The 15659-nt window shown below is 40.8% G+C and overlaps 1 protein-coding gene across 1 annotated transcript; it reads right to left on the reverse strand.

Annotated features, from left to right (window-relative positions):
* Positions 1–4624: 4624 nt before the first annotated feature.
* LOC147115774 (extracellular calcium-sensing receptor-like) lies at positions 4625–14551 on the reverse strand. Its single transcript, XM_085989446.1, is given in 8 exon segments — positions 4625–4854; positions 4857–4988; positions 5837–6466; positions 8461–8584; positions 9430–9432; positions 9696–9923; positions 11042–11863; positions 14171–14551. Coding segments are annotated over 8 exon segments (2427 nt in total). The 5' UTR covers positions 14519–14551; the 3' UTR covers positions 4625–4714.
* Positions 14552–15659: the final 1108 nt, after the last annotated feature.

Below are 15659 nucleotides of genomic sequence, written 5' to 3' on the forward strand. Positions count from 1 at the left end.
AATGAGGGTTCATCAAGTGAAGCTGCTGATAATGCACAAAATGGTAATTTAGATGGTATATTAGAAATAGTAAGTCCGGGTTTGGATCCACCAAACTCAATGGTGAGTTTCTTATGCTGTTTTTGGAAGTCCAGCCCTAAGAGGAGATCACTACATAAGTCTTTGAGCACCGAAAGTCGGGTGGAGGGATACATACGACCATGAAGTGTCATATCAACAACACAAAAGCCGGAGATTCTGGTATTAAGTGATGACTGGGCCATCGCAATTGCCTGGTCCGATGGGAAGACATGTAGTTTCAATTTCGCAACAATCTGTTCCTTAATGAAACTATCAGTACTTCCTGAGTCAATTAAGGCATCTAAGGTATGCCCTTTAATTGAAATTTTTGTGGCTGCCTGAGACAGGTTCTGTGGGCAAGCAGCTGTAATTGGTGTCGTTGCACAGAGAGTGGCTAAAACTCTCGGTGTGCTTCTTCGGGAGAGAGCTCGAGAGGAAGCTTGATAGGTCCTAGCTGGAGCATCTTGATAGGCCCTAATTGGGGCAGTTCGGTAGGCCTTAGCTGGATTGGCCCTCGTAGAGGCCCTTGATAGGCAAACTTTAGCAAAGTGTCCTTTTTTCCCGCAATAACTGCAGATTGCATTGCGAGCAGGGCAGGTTTTCCTAGGGTGAAAAGCATCTCCACAAAAGAAGCATTCCTTCCTAGATTGCCAAGAGGCTGCTAAAGTGGGGTCGTCCTCTTCTTCATCAGAATTATCAGAATTAGATTCCCCCATGATAGGGTTCACCTGAGACCGCTTGAATTGTCTGGTTGCAGCTACAGCAGCAGATCGAGATCTGGGCAGCTGATAGAGGTCTGCATTTCTCTTTGCCAAATCCAGTGAACAAGCTAGGTCAAAAGCTTTTTGTAGCTCAAGTGTTTTACTTTCTAGTAGACGCTGGCGTATAAATGGAGAGGCAATCCCGCAGATGAAAGCATCACGAATCATTTCTTGGCGGTACAGCTCAGCTGAGGCTGCCTGAAAGTTACAATCTACACTGAGCCTGCGAAGTTCTTGCAGGAATTCGTCAATTGATTCCCCTGGCCCTTGTCGGGCTGTGGCCAGTAGATGTCTAGCATAGACCTCATTTGGGGTCTTCGCATACAGTTTCTTAAGTGCCCGAATCACCTCTTCGTAACTATCCCAGTCATCAACATATTCGAACACTTTTGGGGTCACATAATTGACAAGTATCTTCAATTTAGCAGGAGCATCCACTTTACATTCATCCAGAAAATTCTCAAAAGTACGATACCAATGCTTCCATACCCTGCCAGCTGCTGGTGTATTCGGGTCCAAGTCCAGACGAATAGGTCTAAGGATTTTCTCCATGATGGGTGGTTCCCTGGATCCTTAACTTCCGAGTTTGTCTGAAGGTCTAGTATTTGTCAGTGTAAATACTAAGTTACTTAAATTGATGTAAGAAAAAGGAGACTTACCATCAAGTAACTTTAAAGTAAGCTTTAAGTAACTTATAAACACACTATATACACAAGAGAGGTCTTTACCATGCCTCTGGTAGAAGCCTCTTACAATACTGAACAGACCAGTATTTATACCAGTCCAACAGGAAGTGACATATGACAGGAAGTGAGGTATGTACACAGTTCATAGTTCATAGTTCACAGGAAGTGATGACATAACTTCCCGGATGTTATCATTTTTATCACAGACAGTACAGTGATGGATGATTTTATGTAAGCGGAGCTGGAGAAACTGGCAAAGAGATTGTTGCATAAATCTTGTTCCACCCTCACAATCTTCCAAAATATGCCCAGATTTGATGATCTATAAACTTGTCCCAATACAGTATTGTGCATGGCACTATAATTACTTTTTTTCTGTTAATGTTTAACATACTCGTGCACAATTTCCACCCAGATATTTGGGGTATATCAGTCATCACAAGTAGGCTCCCACAATGGCACAGTAAAGTTATCCACTGAGCAACAGAGCTATACAGATTTGGAAGGTTCCAGGTTTAACCCTCAGTCTTGTGCTGAGTTAGTAATCTCCAATACATCAGCAGTAGGGGCACCACAGTTGGCTTCAACACGCTTAGGTTAGGGTGGAAAAAAGTCAATGAGGGATTTTTAATACTTATTTTAATGAGTAGATAAACAATTCAAGCGCAACAAATAGTAATGATGCAAAACCTACCTCCAATGGAAACCACATCCAGAAGTAAACAAGAGATATAGGGGATAAAAACAGAAAATGCTGGAAATACTTAGCAGGTCAGGCAGCATTTGCGGAGAGAGATACAGAGTTAACGTTTCAGGTCGATGACCTTGCGACAGAACCTCGTTCTAACAAAACGTCATCGACCTGAAACGTTAACTCTGTTTCTCTCTCTACAGATGCTGACTGACCTACTGAGTATTTCCAGCATTTTCTGTTTTTATTTCAGATTTTCAGCATCTGCAGTATTTTGCTTTTGTAAGAAATATTGGGGATTATTTTGGCCAAAGAATGAAAACTCGTGCTAAATGGGTGCTGGATTTAGCACACAATTTTTGTCCTAATTGCTGATTACCATAATTTGACCTTGCCTGGAGGTGCTAAAACCGACATCTGCAAGTTTAGCACTCAAGTACTGACTAGACGCAATTTTTGTGGAGCAGTATATGTGGGGTCCTTGCACCCACTTCCACTTAAGGTGTGGCGTGCACCGGCTGGCACACAACAACACGTTGTAGGATGGCTCAGGGACCAAGGGAGAGAGCGCACAGGTTCTCGGACATGGCACTAGAGGTCCTGGTGGAAGAGGTCCAGAGGAGATGGGAAGGACGCCACCTCGCCCTCATGTCCCTCTCTCCTGCAGCAGCTGGTGCTCTGCCTGGCCTCGTATCCTCCTCCCATTCCTTGTCCAGACCAAAGTGGACCCCCGAGCAAAGTGCCCAAGACCAAGCACTCCCTTGCTCCTGGTGACTCCTATAAGGTGGAGGAGCACAGCACTTGCTCTTTTTATGTAAAGTCCTCAGAGAATTTGCAGAATAATGTTGCTAGATTGTTAGTGAAGTCTTGACAAAGTGTCCCAGAAAGTCTCCCGATGTGTTTCAGAGGTCTTCACAGCTCCAGCAGCATGAAAAGGTGAGCAGCGCTTGAAATCGACATCAACACTGTGTTTACTCCCAAACAGCAGGTCGCTGTTAGACGAGGGGGTTAGGACAAGCGCTAGCTACCAAAATGCCGTGCAGCCTCTTTAGTAAATGCTAGCGGGCATTTTAAGTGGCAATCAGCCCCTTAACGAGCCTCCGGGTGGCTGTTCCTAGCGTAGGCTTCAACTCCTTTACCAAGATGGCATCTTGCGCTAAACGTAGGCTAATCCGGCGTTTCAGCTCAAGACCCCACCTTGGTCACCTCGGAGGATCGTTAGCGCCTGAACACACTGCCGAAAATCGCCCCTAAACCTAGTGATATTACTAATTTAAGGCTCATGTATGCCTTGTTCTATTTCAATGCTAGACAAGTCAAAGCAAGCATTAGTCAGACTGCTAACCCGGGGCAAGGTATTTATCTTAGTCACGAGGAGGGGTTTCAATTTAGGTGAACTAAGTGAGTTTTGTTTCGAACTGTCGCTCTGCATGTGCACTTGCTGTCTATAAAATAAAGCAGCTTAATAATTTTGTATTTGGCCTCCGCTCACAAAGGTGTTTTCAGTCCATTTAATAAAAGATTGGATAAGTGCACATGAAGGCACATGTTAAAGACATAGGGTCACTTTCAACGTTGCCACCTGGACGGTAACCTGGCAAAGCAGATTGCTCGTCCAGTTTTCATTGCATTGGGGTTACCACCCAGGCAGTGAAGTTGAAAATGACTCCTATGATATCCAATTTGGATCACAAGGGGTGGGGGTATTATTGTTACGCTCTATAAGAATTAAGAGCAGGAGTAGGCCATATGGCCCTTTGAGTCTGCTCTACCATTCAATAAGATGGCTGATCTTTGACCTCAACTCCACTTTCCCGCCTGGTCCCCATATCCTTAGAATCCAAAAATCTATCTATCCCAGCCTTGAATATACACAACAACTCAGCATCCATAGCCCTTTCGGGTGGAGAATTCCAAAGATTCACAACCCTCTGCTCCTGGGTTACGCTATTGTATGATTAGATATTCGGAAATATGGGAACACTCCTGAATGTAAGATGCAGGGACCAGCACCGCTGAACCCGATAGAATATCTAAGGATATCCAAAAATTGTAACATGATATAAGTAAATACCATTTCAACTCATAACAGTTCCCACTCATCGTAATCCATCGATTTGTGCTGGAAGAGCATTTGTGTGGATGTTGGCTGACATGGTCAGGTTTAGCTGAGACTCTTCCTTCATGGTTGAGTAGCTTGCCAACATTTGTTGTATGAATAGTAGTCCCTCATGTGAGGTATTAAAGGTTAATTAGCATGTACTATACCCCAGCAAGAAAGGGGCAATGCCTTTTGGCAGAGAAGGGAGGAAATTAATCAACACACATAGTCTAAGGTCATGGACCAATTTAGCATATTGTTTATTAATACAGTAACTAAAAGCTAACAAGCATACAAGCTTACAATTTCTATTTCCTCATTATATAAGTATTTATATACCAACAATCAATACTATTATGAAAATATAATGTTTCTCCTAATTTTTCATACAAACATTTATGCATAGATTGTAGTTCTATTTCCCCATAAGGTGTTTTTTAGTATTCTTCTCTGGCTTCAGTAAGATAATGTAACAGTTAGGGGCAAATATGTAACCAAGAAGACCAGTGCTTGAAGAAAGAATAGCAAATATCTCTACAGCCATGGTGTACTTATATAAGCAGGTACAAAAGTTAGCCAAACCACACAAAAGATAATCATGCTGAAGGTTATAAATTTTGCTTCATTAAAGTTATCTGGTAGCCTTCGAGCAAAAAATGCCAAGACAAAGCACAGACATGCTAATAACCCTATGGGGGAAAGATTCAGTATCGCCCCGTTTGGGGCGCGATTATCGGCCGGGCGCAAAGATTAGCTAATTATCGCCTCACACTGCAAACTTGGCTTTTATCGCCCCTGGAGGTGATTGGAGCGCTAAATCAGGCACTTCACACCTGTCTTAAGGCGCAAAGGCCGAGGAGCGAGGCACTACCTCAGAGCGCTGGCGGAGCTCTTGTGATGTCAGTCAACAATGGAACACAGACACAATGGTGCCGGCCAGTTCTTAAAGGGGAGGGTTGATCTTGCTCTCCATCCACATCCTGCTCATTGCAGCCTTGAATCTCGGCCTGGAGAGACCTGTACATCAAATCTGCTGGAAAGAACAATGGAGAGACCCAGGGAAAGAGCTCAGAGTGCAGCCCCCACAGTCTCTTCTAAATCGATACAAGAAAGGGCAAACCAAAATGAACCTGCAAAGTGCTGCTCAGTACCCAAAACTCCTTCATACAGCGTTGAATCTCTCCAGAAGTCTCTCTCTCTCTCAGAATGCGTGGTGCAAAAATGTCACCAACAAAAAAAGATAGGAAGTGATCGCCTTTAAGTAGCGCTCCCCCAGTCCCTTCCTGACTGCAAAACGTTCCCCTCAACCTATCATTGCTAGCAGCAGGCGGTAAGGCAGGGGACGCCACTCATCCAGTCCGGGGCGTTGCACACTCGACTGACGTCACGATCTGCCGGCGCAGGAGATCGTGGCGGTAGTGTTTAGTGCCACCGCAAAATGTCTAGTTAATTTCGTGAGCGGCGCAAACATCGCTGCGCAGGGCGCTAGTTGCTTTGTGCCCCATTAGCGCCCTCTTAAGGCGCTAACGGGAGGCACAAACCAACTGAATTTTTCCCCCTATGTATCCTAACATGCAGCTAAAGACTGTTACAGACCCAACATTACATTCCAATATTATTTTTGCATTTTGATACTTGGTGGTTTGTGTTGGGAATGTAGGAGGGGTGACCAACCACAATATACATATTATCACCTGAATACCAGTGGCAACAAACACAATACCTCTCTGCTGTGTAGGCCCAAACCATTTTAGCAGATTGTTGTTAGGTAGAGTAGCCTTAAATGCCATTAAAACAACAATTGTTTTCCCAAGAATACAAGAAATACAAAGGACAAAGGAAACTCCAAAGACTGTGTGTCGCAACATACAAGACCAGACCGAGGGCTGTGTAATGAATGCAAGAGAGCACAGGAAGCAAAAAATTAAAGACAGCAGGAGAAGAAAACTCAGTTCAGAATTGTTAGCCTTTACAACAGGAGTCTTCTTATGAACCAAGAACACTGCTGCAACAGCTATCGTGATGCAAGTACCAGACAACGTGACTGTTGTTAATGTGATTCCCATGGTGTCTTCAAAAGTGAGGAACTCAATTTCTTTTGGAATGCATTGGTCTTGGTGTTCATTGGACCAGTAACTTGAGGGGTATTTTATGCATTCAATTGAATCTGCAACATTCAAAAATTAAAGTGGTGTGCTTGCTTTGCTCATATCATATAAAAGAATGTCAATTCCATAACAAATATATACAGGATGGTCTGTGACCATCAGTGTAATACTATTTTTCTCCATGGAAACTGAGTGCCAATAATGTCACCTCCACTTACGTATAGTCAATACTTTGCTGTTCATTTATATGGAAGGTTGTTCCCTTAAAGGATAGTATGACTAATGCTTTCAGTCTCTTACCTTATAGCAGGAGTTGCAGTTTGGGCTACATCCCAAATCTGTTACCTTGCAGATGGTGTTATAATTCAGACTATTACCTAATATGCTTTTTTCATGCTCTGGAAAAATCAGCTTCCTTAGACAAGGCAGTGCTCCTCATGAACTGTAACTTAGAACATAAGAACATAAGAAATAGGAGTAGGCCATTTGGCCCTTCGAGCCTGCTCCGCCATTCAATGAGATCATGGCTGATCTTCTGCCCCAACTCCATTCACCGGCCCTATCGCCATATCCCTTGATGCCCTTACTAGTCAGAAATCTATCGACTTCTGTTTTGAATATACCCAATGACTGAGCCCCCACAGCCCTCTGGGGTAGAGAATTCCAAAGATTCACCACCCTCTGTGTGAAGAAATGTCTTCTCATCTCAGTCCTGAATGGCCTACCCTTTATCCTGAGGCTGTGGCCCCTGGTTCTAGGCTCCCCAGCCAAGGGAAACATTCTCCCAGCATCCACCCTATCAAGCCCTGCAATAATTTTGTATGCTTCAATGAGATCCCCTCTCATTCTTCAGAATTCAAGAGAATACAGGCCTAGTTTACTCAATCTCTTCTCATACAACAGTCCCGCCATCCCAGGAATCAATCTCGTGCACCTTTGTTGCACTCCCTCTATGGCAAGTATATCCTTCCTTAGGTAAAGAGACCAAAATTGTACACAGTACTCCAGGTGGGGTCTCACCAAGGCCCTATATAATTGGAGTAAGACTTCTTTACTCCTGTACTCAAATCCTCTTGTAATGTACAAGGACACCTTTGAGCATCTGCATTCCCCAATCTTTCACCTATTGTGCAAAATATCTGGGATTGTGGGGTGTCAGGATGAATAATTAACTCTTTTACCATTGGGTATAAACTTGAAATAGCACTGGATGCCATCATACACTCCAGAGCCCACATTTTCAGACAGACAGAGGGAGGAAATGGGGTGGGGATCCATTATGCTGTCTCCTCGTATAATTCAATGATTTTGAAATTTTCTGTAATCATTTCCCTCAGATGGCAGAAGTGCCTGGTGAAAATTGAGCAAGTATATTTAAAGGAGGCGGCAATGACATAGTGACATCAAATTTCCCATTTTCTGTCATTACCGCCTCCTTATAAGCCTCTTTGGACAGAGATGGTCCTTGTCTCATCGCAACTAAACCCTGAAATGGACCCACTATAGGCTGCACCTCTTCTGTTGTTTGTGCAGCTTGCTTCTTGCTCCTTCCTGCCTGGTGTGCAGGAATTTGAGTCTGGCAGGAGGACACCTATGTGCTGCTAGCCTGAGAGACACTACCATGTTGTAAATATATTCCTGCTATGCCACTAGTATCAGGCACTCGTCTTGCATGGCCACTGATCTGTGGGAAAGAAGACCTAATGGTACTAATGAGATCACTGAAGCCCTGAAAGATAATTGTCTGTATTTCAGCCGCAATTGTTTAGAGGCCAGTAGAGATAGGCCTCCCCAACCTGGTGTCATAGATCTCTGTGGTAGCAGTCTAAGCATCAATGGCAGAAGCACAAACTGCCCTTACGGCCCCTGTCATGGGGCCTCTGCTGCAGATGTCCCTGGAGTTGTCACATGTTCCAGGTGGCCTATAGTGTTGCGATCCATGAGATTATTGGTTTATAATCATGTCTTTTTTTATATACTCTGCATTTGTAATTTAATATAAATATTTATCTGTTTGCCAATTCTCACTTAATTATGCTCTTAAATCACTTACCTGTCTGGTTGTTAATCTCACCATCAGCACATGGAATGCAGTCAAAACAGCAAATTGGCTGACCTTTCCTGACCCCTTTTCTAGTACCTGGGGAACAGCTTTCACTACAGAATGACTTCAACACCTGTTCATAGAAAAATGCATATCTTTATACTGGAAAAATATCTTGTACCATTGTTTAAATTAAATATGTTTATGAAACAACTATTGTATCAATACTGAGAGATATTGCTCTGATATTGGTGCATTAATGGCTTTATCTCACAAATGCAAAAAATGCACGATTCATAAATGCTGCAGCCATAAGTGAAATAAACCATCTTAGGAACATAGGAACATGAGTAAGCCATTGAGCCCCTCGAGCCTGTTCCACCATTCAGTGAGATCATGGCTGATCTGTGACCTAACCCCATATACCCGCCTTTGGCCCATATCCCTTAATACCTTTGGTTAACAAAAATCTATCAATCTCAGATTTAAAATTAACAATTGATCCAGCATCAATTGCTGTTTGCGGAAGAGAGTTCCAAACTTCTACCACCCTTTGTGTGTAGAAGCGTTTCCTAATTTCACTCCTGAACGGTCTGGCTCTAATTTTTAGACTATGCCCCCTAGTCCTAGACTCCCCAACCAGCAGAAATAGTTTCTCTCTACCCTATCTGTTCCCCTTAATACCTTGAAAACTTCGATCAGATCACCCCTTAACCATCTAAATTTTAGAGAATACAACCCTAATTTGTGTAATCTCTCCTTGTAATTTAACCCCTGGAGTCTGGGTGTCATTCAGGTAAACCTACGCTGCACTTCCTCCAAGGCCAATATATCCTTCCTAAGGTGTGGTGCCCAGAACTGCTCACAGTACTCCAGGTGTGGCCTAACCAGGGTTTTGTATAGCTGCAGCATAACTTCTACCCTCTTGTATTCTAGTCCTCTAGATAATAGGCCAGCCTTTTTGATTATTTTCTGTACCTGCTCATGACATTTTAATGATCTATGTATCTGGACCCCCAACTCTCTTTGGACCTCCACTGTTTCTAGCTTTTCACCATTTAGAGAGTACCCTGTTCTATCCTTTTTAGATCCAATGTGGATGACCTCACATTTGCCTACATTGAAATCCATTTGCCACAGTTTTTCCCATTTATTAATCTATTGATGTCCCTTTGTAATTTTATGTTTTCATCTACACTGCCTACAATGCTGCCCATCTTTGTGTCATCTTCAGTGCAATTTACCGTAGTCTGTCCTCCATTCCAAATAATTGACTCTTCATTAATCTTAAGTTCCTGCCCGGGTCCTGAAGATGCGTTATATCTCCCGATATTTACATACTGAACATTGCCTTCAGCATCCAGCTGCCAGTTTAGAATATCGTACAATGCAACTACATCTCCAATTTCATCAAAGTATATGTCCTCTCCAAGTCTGCTTTTAAATTTGACTTCTTTCAGGTAATGTAGAAGCTGTACAAAGAGATCACAAATAATTTATAATGAACTAGCTCTGTGCAGTTCTTAATATTAATATATGTTATAATTTCCATCTGATATATATTGGACAAACAATTCTTCCTTAATTAATTGTAAATTATTTCCCAATAATAAAGTCACAAACACCTTTAATGCTATTCTGTGCACTACTCAGTTGCAAATTTACCTGCCAGTTTCTAAACTGGAATGTACAAAACAAGTAACATTTCAAAAAGTATGGAATCAAAAATAAATGGTACTGAGCATCCGCTACTCTCTTTTATCATTATTATTATTATTACTGAGGAGAAATGAGACATGTTTGTCCACCAATACAACAAAAAGCTACTGACTGCTAACATGAAACATATCGATTTCTGCATCTCATACATTTTCTGAACTTGGGAAGGACCCAGGTGAAAATAGTAAGAACAACAAATTTAAAGACAAAAAAACCAAACAAAAATAGACTGAAATATTGCAGCGCTGTAACGTAATTTTTACATTCATTTTGTACCATAATATCACTTCAAGTGCATTGCAATCCTTGCATATTATCCCTTGTTCTATATTTATTAATACTGAAATCTCAAGACATGGATGAGTATCAGGCTTCATCTTTAATAAGACAGATTCATATAGGTATCAAGGATATTAATATCAATTGCTCCAATCAATATCTCTCAAAAGTTAAGTAGATAATTTTACACAGAACGTGATCTTAATTTTGTAAAGATGTGTGTGTCTAAAATAATTCAAGATAATAATTAGCATATATACCTATTATTTTAGAAGTATAGATGCAACTCCAGAAATAAAAAACAATGTTCTCAGCCTGTGAGAACATTGTTTCCAAATAAACAGATAATCAGACTGTTTTTAATGGTGAACTGTTACTCCATTTGTAGATTTATGCATGAACTTCTAAAATGCACTTTATTGTAAGTACATTTGATTTCCAACAATGAACTGGGATGTGCACTTATCCTGTGGCTCAATTTATTTTCAGTTGGAATACGTCTTTTTCTTACCAAATTGAATATTAACAGAAGAATGTTTCACTGCATTCAAGTAAGAGGCAAGTATAAACAACATTCTTTACATTTTCCTACCTGTCCTGGTTCCATGTTTAAAATATTGCCACATGTTCCATTTGTGAATGGCCCTTTTCCCGGTACACATGAAAGCAAATTGTGCAGAGCTTGTGCTACAGAATAAATTGTTTTGTACACGTTGTATGAAATTCTCAGCTGAGACTCATAAGAATATGTGTTTTTTTGTTTAGCTAGATCTTCAGAGCCAGTACAGAGCTGTTGTGGATAACCAGATGTATGTTGTGCCATTTTAAATGTACAGTTGAATAATATTTCCCAAAATTCTCTAACGAACACATTAGCAAGGGATTTAAAAGGCTGGAGTCTAAGGAGAAATTTTCTCAGTCCAAGAATATCTGCTCCTTGTATTGCAGTCCCTATTGTTCCACTCATCACCGGATGCAGTTCTTTTGTCGACAGTACTCCTGAAATGATGGAAGATTCACTGGCTATCCATTGTCGACCAGTAATGTTTTGCTGCACTAATTCTTTTGCCACAGGAAAGAAATCTAAGTCACTGGCAAATATAACAATGGCTCTTGCTGAAGACATTTTTATAGTATTAACAATTTGTTGTGTCTTTGTTTTGGAGTAGATTTTGGGGAGTGATTCAATAAATGCAATACAGGCACCAGATTCTTGGATTTCAACCCTGAATATCTGTAGTCCATATCGACCACAGTCATTATCACTTGCAAGAAAGCCAACCCAAGTCCAACCAAACCTTTTCACAAGTTGGGCCATAACCTTGATCTGATAGTTATCACTGGGTATTATTCGGAGAAATGTTGGGAACTCAAGCTTATTGCTGAGACAGGAACAAGTTGCATAATAACTGAGCTGTAAAGGAAATTACAAAAAACATTGTAAGGAAAACAACATAATGTTTAAATAACATTACATTCCTAGCAATTTTCCCAATATCTCCAAGTAATTCATATGGAATTATTGTTTTAGTCTTGTGTCTCAATAGCCAGCTTTTAGAGTTTTATCAAGGCTAAACCTATAAACAGTGCAGGTATCACAATGCAATGCTTTTTTTAAACCATCTTCACAACACAGCTGTTGCTTTCTTAGTCCCAGACATCAGCATGGCAGGAAGGGGTATTCTTTCCTTTTGTTTTATCCAGATATCATATAAACAGACAGCATAAACTCTATATTCTCAACCTGGTAAGAAAACATGTGACATTGTTGAGAGCTCTGCATCCACTTCTAGAATGACTGTAGCTTTAGTTATGTCTACACTTAGTAACATCATTCAGTCTTGAAAAAAACTGTCTTTTGTTAATAGACAACAATTACTTACATTTCTATAACATTCCCCAAGACATCTCAGAGCACTTTACAGGCTGAGGAGAAAGAGTGGACATTGAGTGGAATGAAGAGAAGCGAAACAGCAAGGTTAGGACTAAGCCCAAAGCATGGACAACGAGAAGGATTTTTAAGAAGCCTTTGAAGGCTGGAGGGAAGTCGCAAAGCAGAGTTTAGGGATGGAGTATCAGAGGGCAGGAACATAGTGGCTGCTGCTGATGGAATAAAAGGAGCAGGGAACAAGGAGTAAACTGATATCAGAGGAGCAGAGGATGTGCACAGGGATACACAGCTGGTGGTAAGGTGATACCGTGGAGGGTTTGAAGGCTAAGATGAGGATCTTGAAATCAATTTTCAGAACAGTGAAGCTTGACAAAGATGGGATGATGGGATTGTTGGACTTTGTGTGAGTAAGGATAAGGGCCTCACATTTCTGAACAACAGGTAGCTTTTGGAGGGTTGCTGTGGGAAGGCCAACAAGAAAAGCATTGGAGAAGTCATCGTTCAAGTTGATAAAGGCAAAGATAAAGCAGTAGTGGCCTAGTAGCCTTAGTGCACAGTCTGAGTACGAGAGTGTACTGCGCACTGAAAAGGTCTGCCTCAATTTTATGAGGTGCTCAAAGTGGGAAACACATAAAACCTATGTTTCTGCCATACAATTGCTCCTGGCGTAATGCTCTATGCTGATAGCACACAGTAAGAATTTGCAATTTGCAGGAAAAGAGTTGGGGAACAAATTAAATTACTAGTAGTGTGTCAATATGTCAACCACATTTAGCTGTTCATCATTTGGAAGTTTTTATTTCCCTTTTTTATTCACACTTTAACAGTAACTCAAGTTTTCTGATGAAAGCAAACTATTTATAGCCTCCAAGGCACAAGTAAAGAGTGTGATGGAATACTCTCCACTTGCCTGGATGAGTGCAACTCCAACAACACTCAAGAAGCTTGACACCATCCAGGACAAAGCAGCCCGCTTGATTGGCACCCCATCTACCACCTTAAACATTCACTCCTTCCACCACTGGCGTACCGTGGCTGCAGTGTGTACCATCTACAAGATGCACTGCAGCAACTCGCCAAGGCTTCTTCGACAGCACCTCCCAAACCTGTGACCTCTACCACCTAGAAGGACAAGGGCAGCAGCCGCATGGGAACACCATCACCTCCAAGTTCCCCTCCAGTTACACACCATCCTGACTTGGAAATATATCGCCGTTCCTTCATCGTCGCTGGGTCAAAATCCTGGAACTCCCTCCTTAACAGCACTGTGGGAGTACCTTCACCACACGGACTGCAGCGGTTCAAGAAGGCGGCTCACCATCACTTTCTCAAGGGCAATTAGGGATGGGCAATAAATGCTGGCCTTGCCAGTGATGCCCACATCCCAGGAATGAATTTTAAAAAAAGTATAGTAGCAGGTAATGGGGAGATACAGAGTGGCAAACAAGACTAGTTTCTTTGTAAGATAGATAGCTAAAAGTAAAATAGGTATGAATTGGTTAAATTAATACAAATGAAAACCAAGAAGCTAATGTAAACTGTAGGGTCCTTTATGGTAGTAATTATTGTATCACTTTCATTAGAAGAGAAATGATCTATAAAAGCAAATCATTTCTCAGAAAATGTCAAAGCACCGACACATATTAAATTATAATTCATCATTTATTATCCTAACAGGGGTATCTGGTTTCAGAACTGCTACAAATGCATTAAGGAAATAATTTTAAATAGAAATATTGCTGTATTGTTTGTTAAAGCACATATAGAGAAATAAATTATACTGTTACTTTAAACCTTTTAACTGCAAAGTTGATTTCTGTAAACTCTTACCACTGGAATCTGAAATGGTGCTAACGTTTGAGATATTATCATGCACGGTGTTGAAGAAGGAGCTCCGATTATGACAGGCACATCACTGGCAGTACATCTAGAATTCGACACTATTTCCTCCTGACCATTAACAAGAGAGATAGCTACTCTCAGAGACATGGGGTGTTTCCCGCAGGAGTCATAAATCTTGTAGCCCAGTGTGATATTTGGAAGTAGTGTTGAATCCTTGTTGATTTCTTCTATTGCAAAGATCATTGTTTGTGCCCAGCGAAATGCTCTAAAATTGAAACTACAAAATCGATTAGATGCAATTTGTGTGCAGTTTTTGAAACTAGTTTTAATTGTCATCAAATTATCTGAAATCAAGTGAATGAGCAGGAAATGAGAGCACAACATACAAGTTGAGAGATTCTTGGAGTTAAATATAAATCGATAAAATTCTAGAAAGAAAGTGACTACTTGTACCGAATTCCTACATGTATCTGATCATTTACAGTTGCGTCAAACAACTTCAAATGTTAGAATTAATGATGAATCAATAATTAATCTTATTAGTCCACTTAATCAGTACAATTCGAGTACAAGGTGATGTTAACAATCATCCAGTTTAGAAATGTTAAAGACTACATCTTGTTCATTTATGTAGCAGCCTACATTGTACTGTGACCAGTAATCAGCCTTTCAAGAAACTAATGTAAAGTATATCAAAACAGTGTATTCAATAAGAGATAAGTGATCCTTATGTTATTGCTTACCTTTCACATCCTAACATTTTTGCTTGAGATTTAACAGCCAAATCTTGAATAATGACTTTGGTATGAATATGGAACAGTCCACCTAGAATGTCACCATCTGCAGACATGTCAGGTAAATCAAAATGTCCTTGTATTTTGCATGCAGCCTTATCTCCTCCAAATACACTGGTGCCTAAAGAAACCGTCAGTAATGAAATGAGATGGTAATACATTGTAGTACTTCATGAGAACAAAATAAACTGCTTTCATGTGAATGTCTTGTTTATATATGTAGCGCCATACCCAAACGTCAAATGTTTACTGAAAATTAAATTCTAAAAATGAACAATCCCAAAAGAACATTTTAGAAGATGGTGCGGAGTGTGCGATGGGGTAAGATGTTTATCATTTATTCCTCTGTGAGTAATGACTTCATCCAACTTTTTTGCCTTCCGACTGCAGGCATAACAATACAGAAATTAAGCAAATCATCAAACTACCTCCCATAAGAATAGTCTCATTAAAAATCACTAATTATTTTTTCTTGCATTTCATATATTAGCATGCAGGAATATTAAGTTTTTTGGCATGTTTAAAATTTTGGGAAGCAATATGGATCAATTAATTTCTTCTTCTATGTTTAATTGTTTCCTCTTTAGGCCCTCCTGTTCAGTGCAACAGTCTCTGACTAGGAGATTCAGCAAATCACCTGCTCCTTGCTCTTTTATGCTACTCTGGCACTGGCTACTGGCTGA

Source organism: Somniosus microcephalus, chromosome 6, assembly GCF_052327205.1.
Source record: "Somniosus microcephalus isolate GS21.2 chromosome 6, FLI_Smic_1.0, whole genome shotgun sequence".
In the NCBI taxonomy this organism is placed as follows: domain Eukaryota; kingdom Metazoa; phylum Chordata; class Chondrichthyes; order Squaliformes; family Somniosidae; genus Somniosus; species Somniosus microcephalus.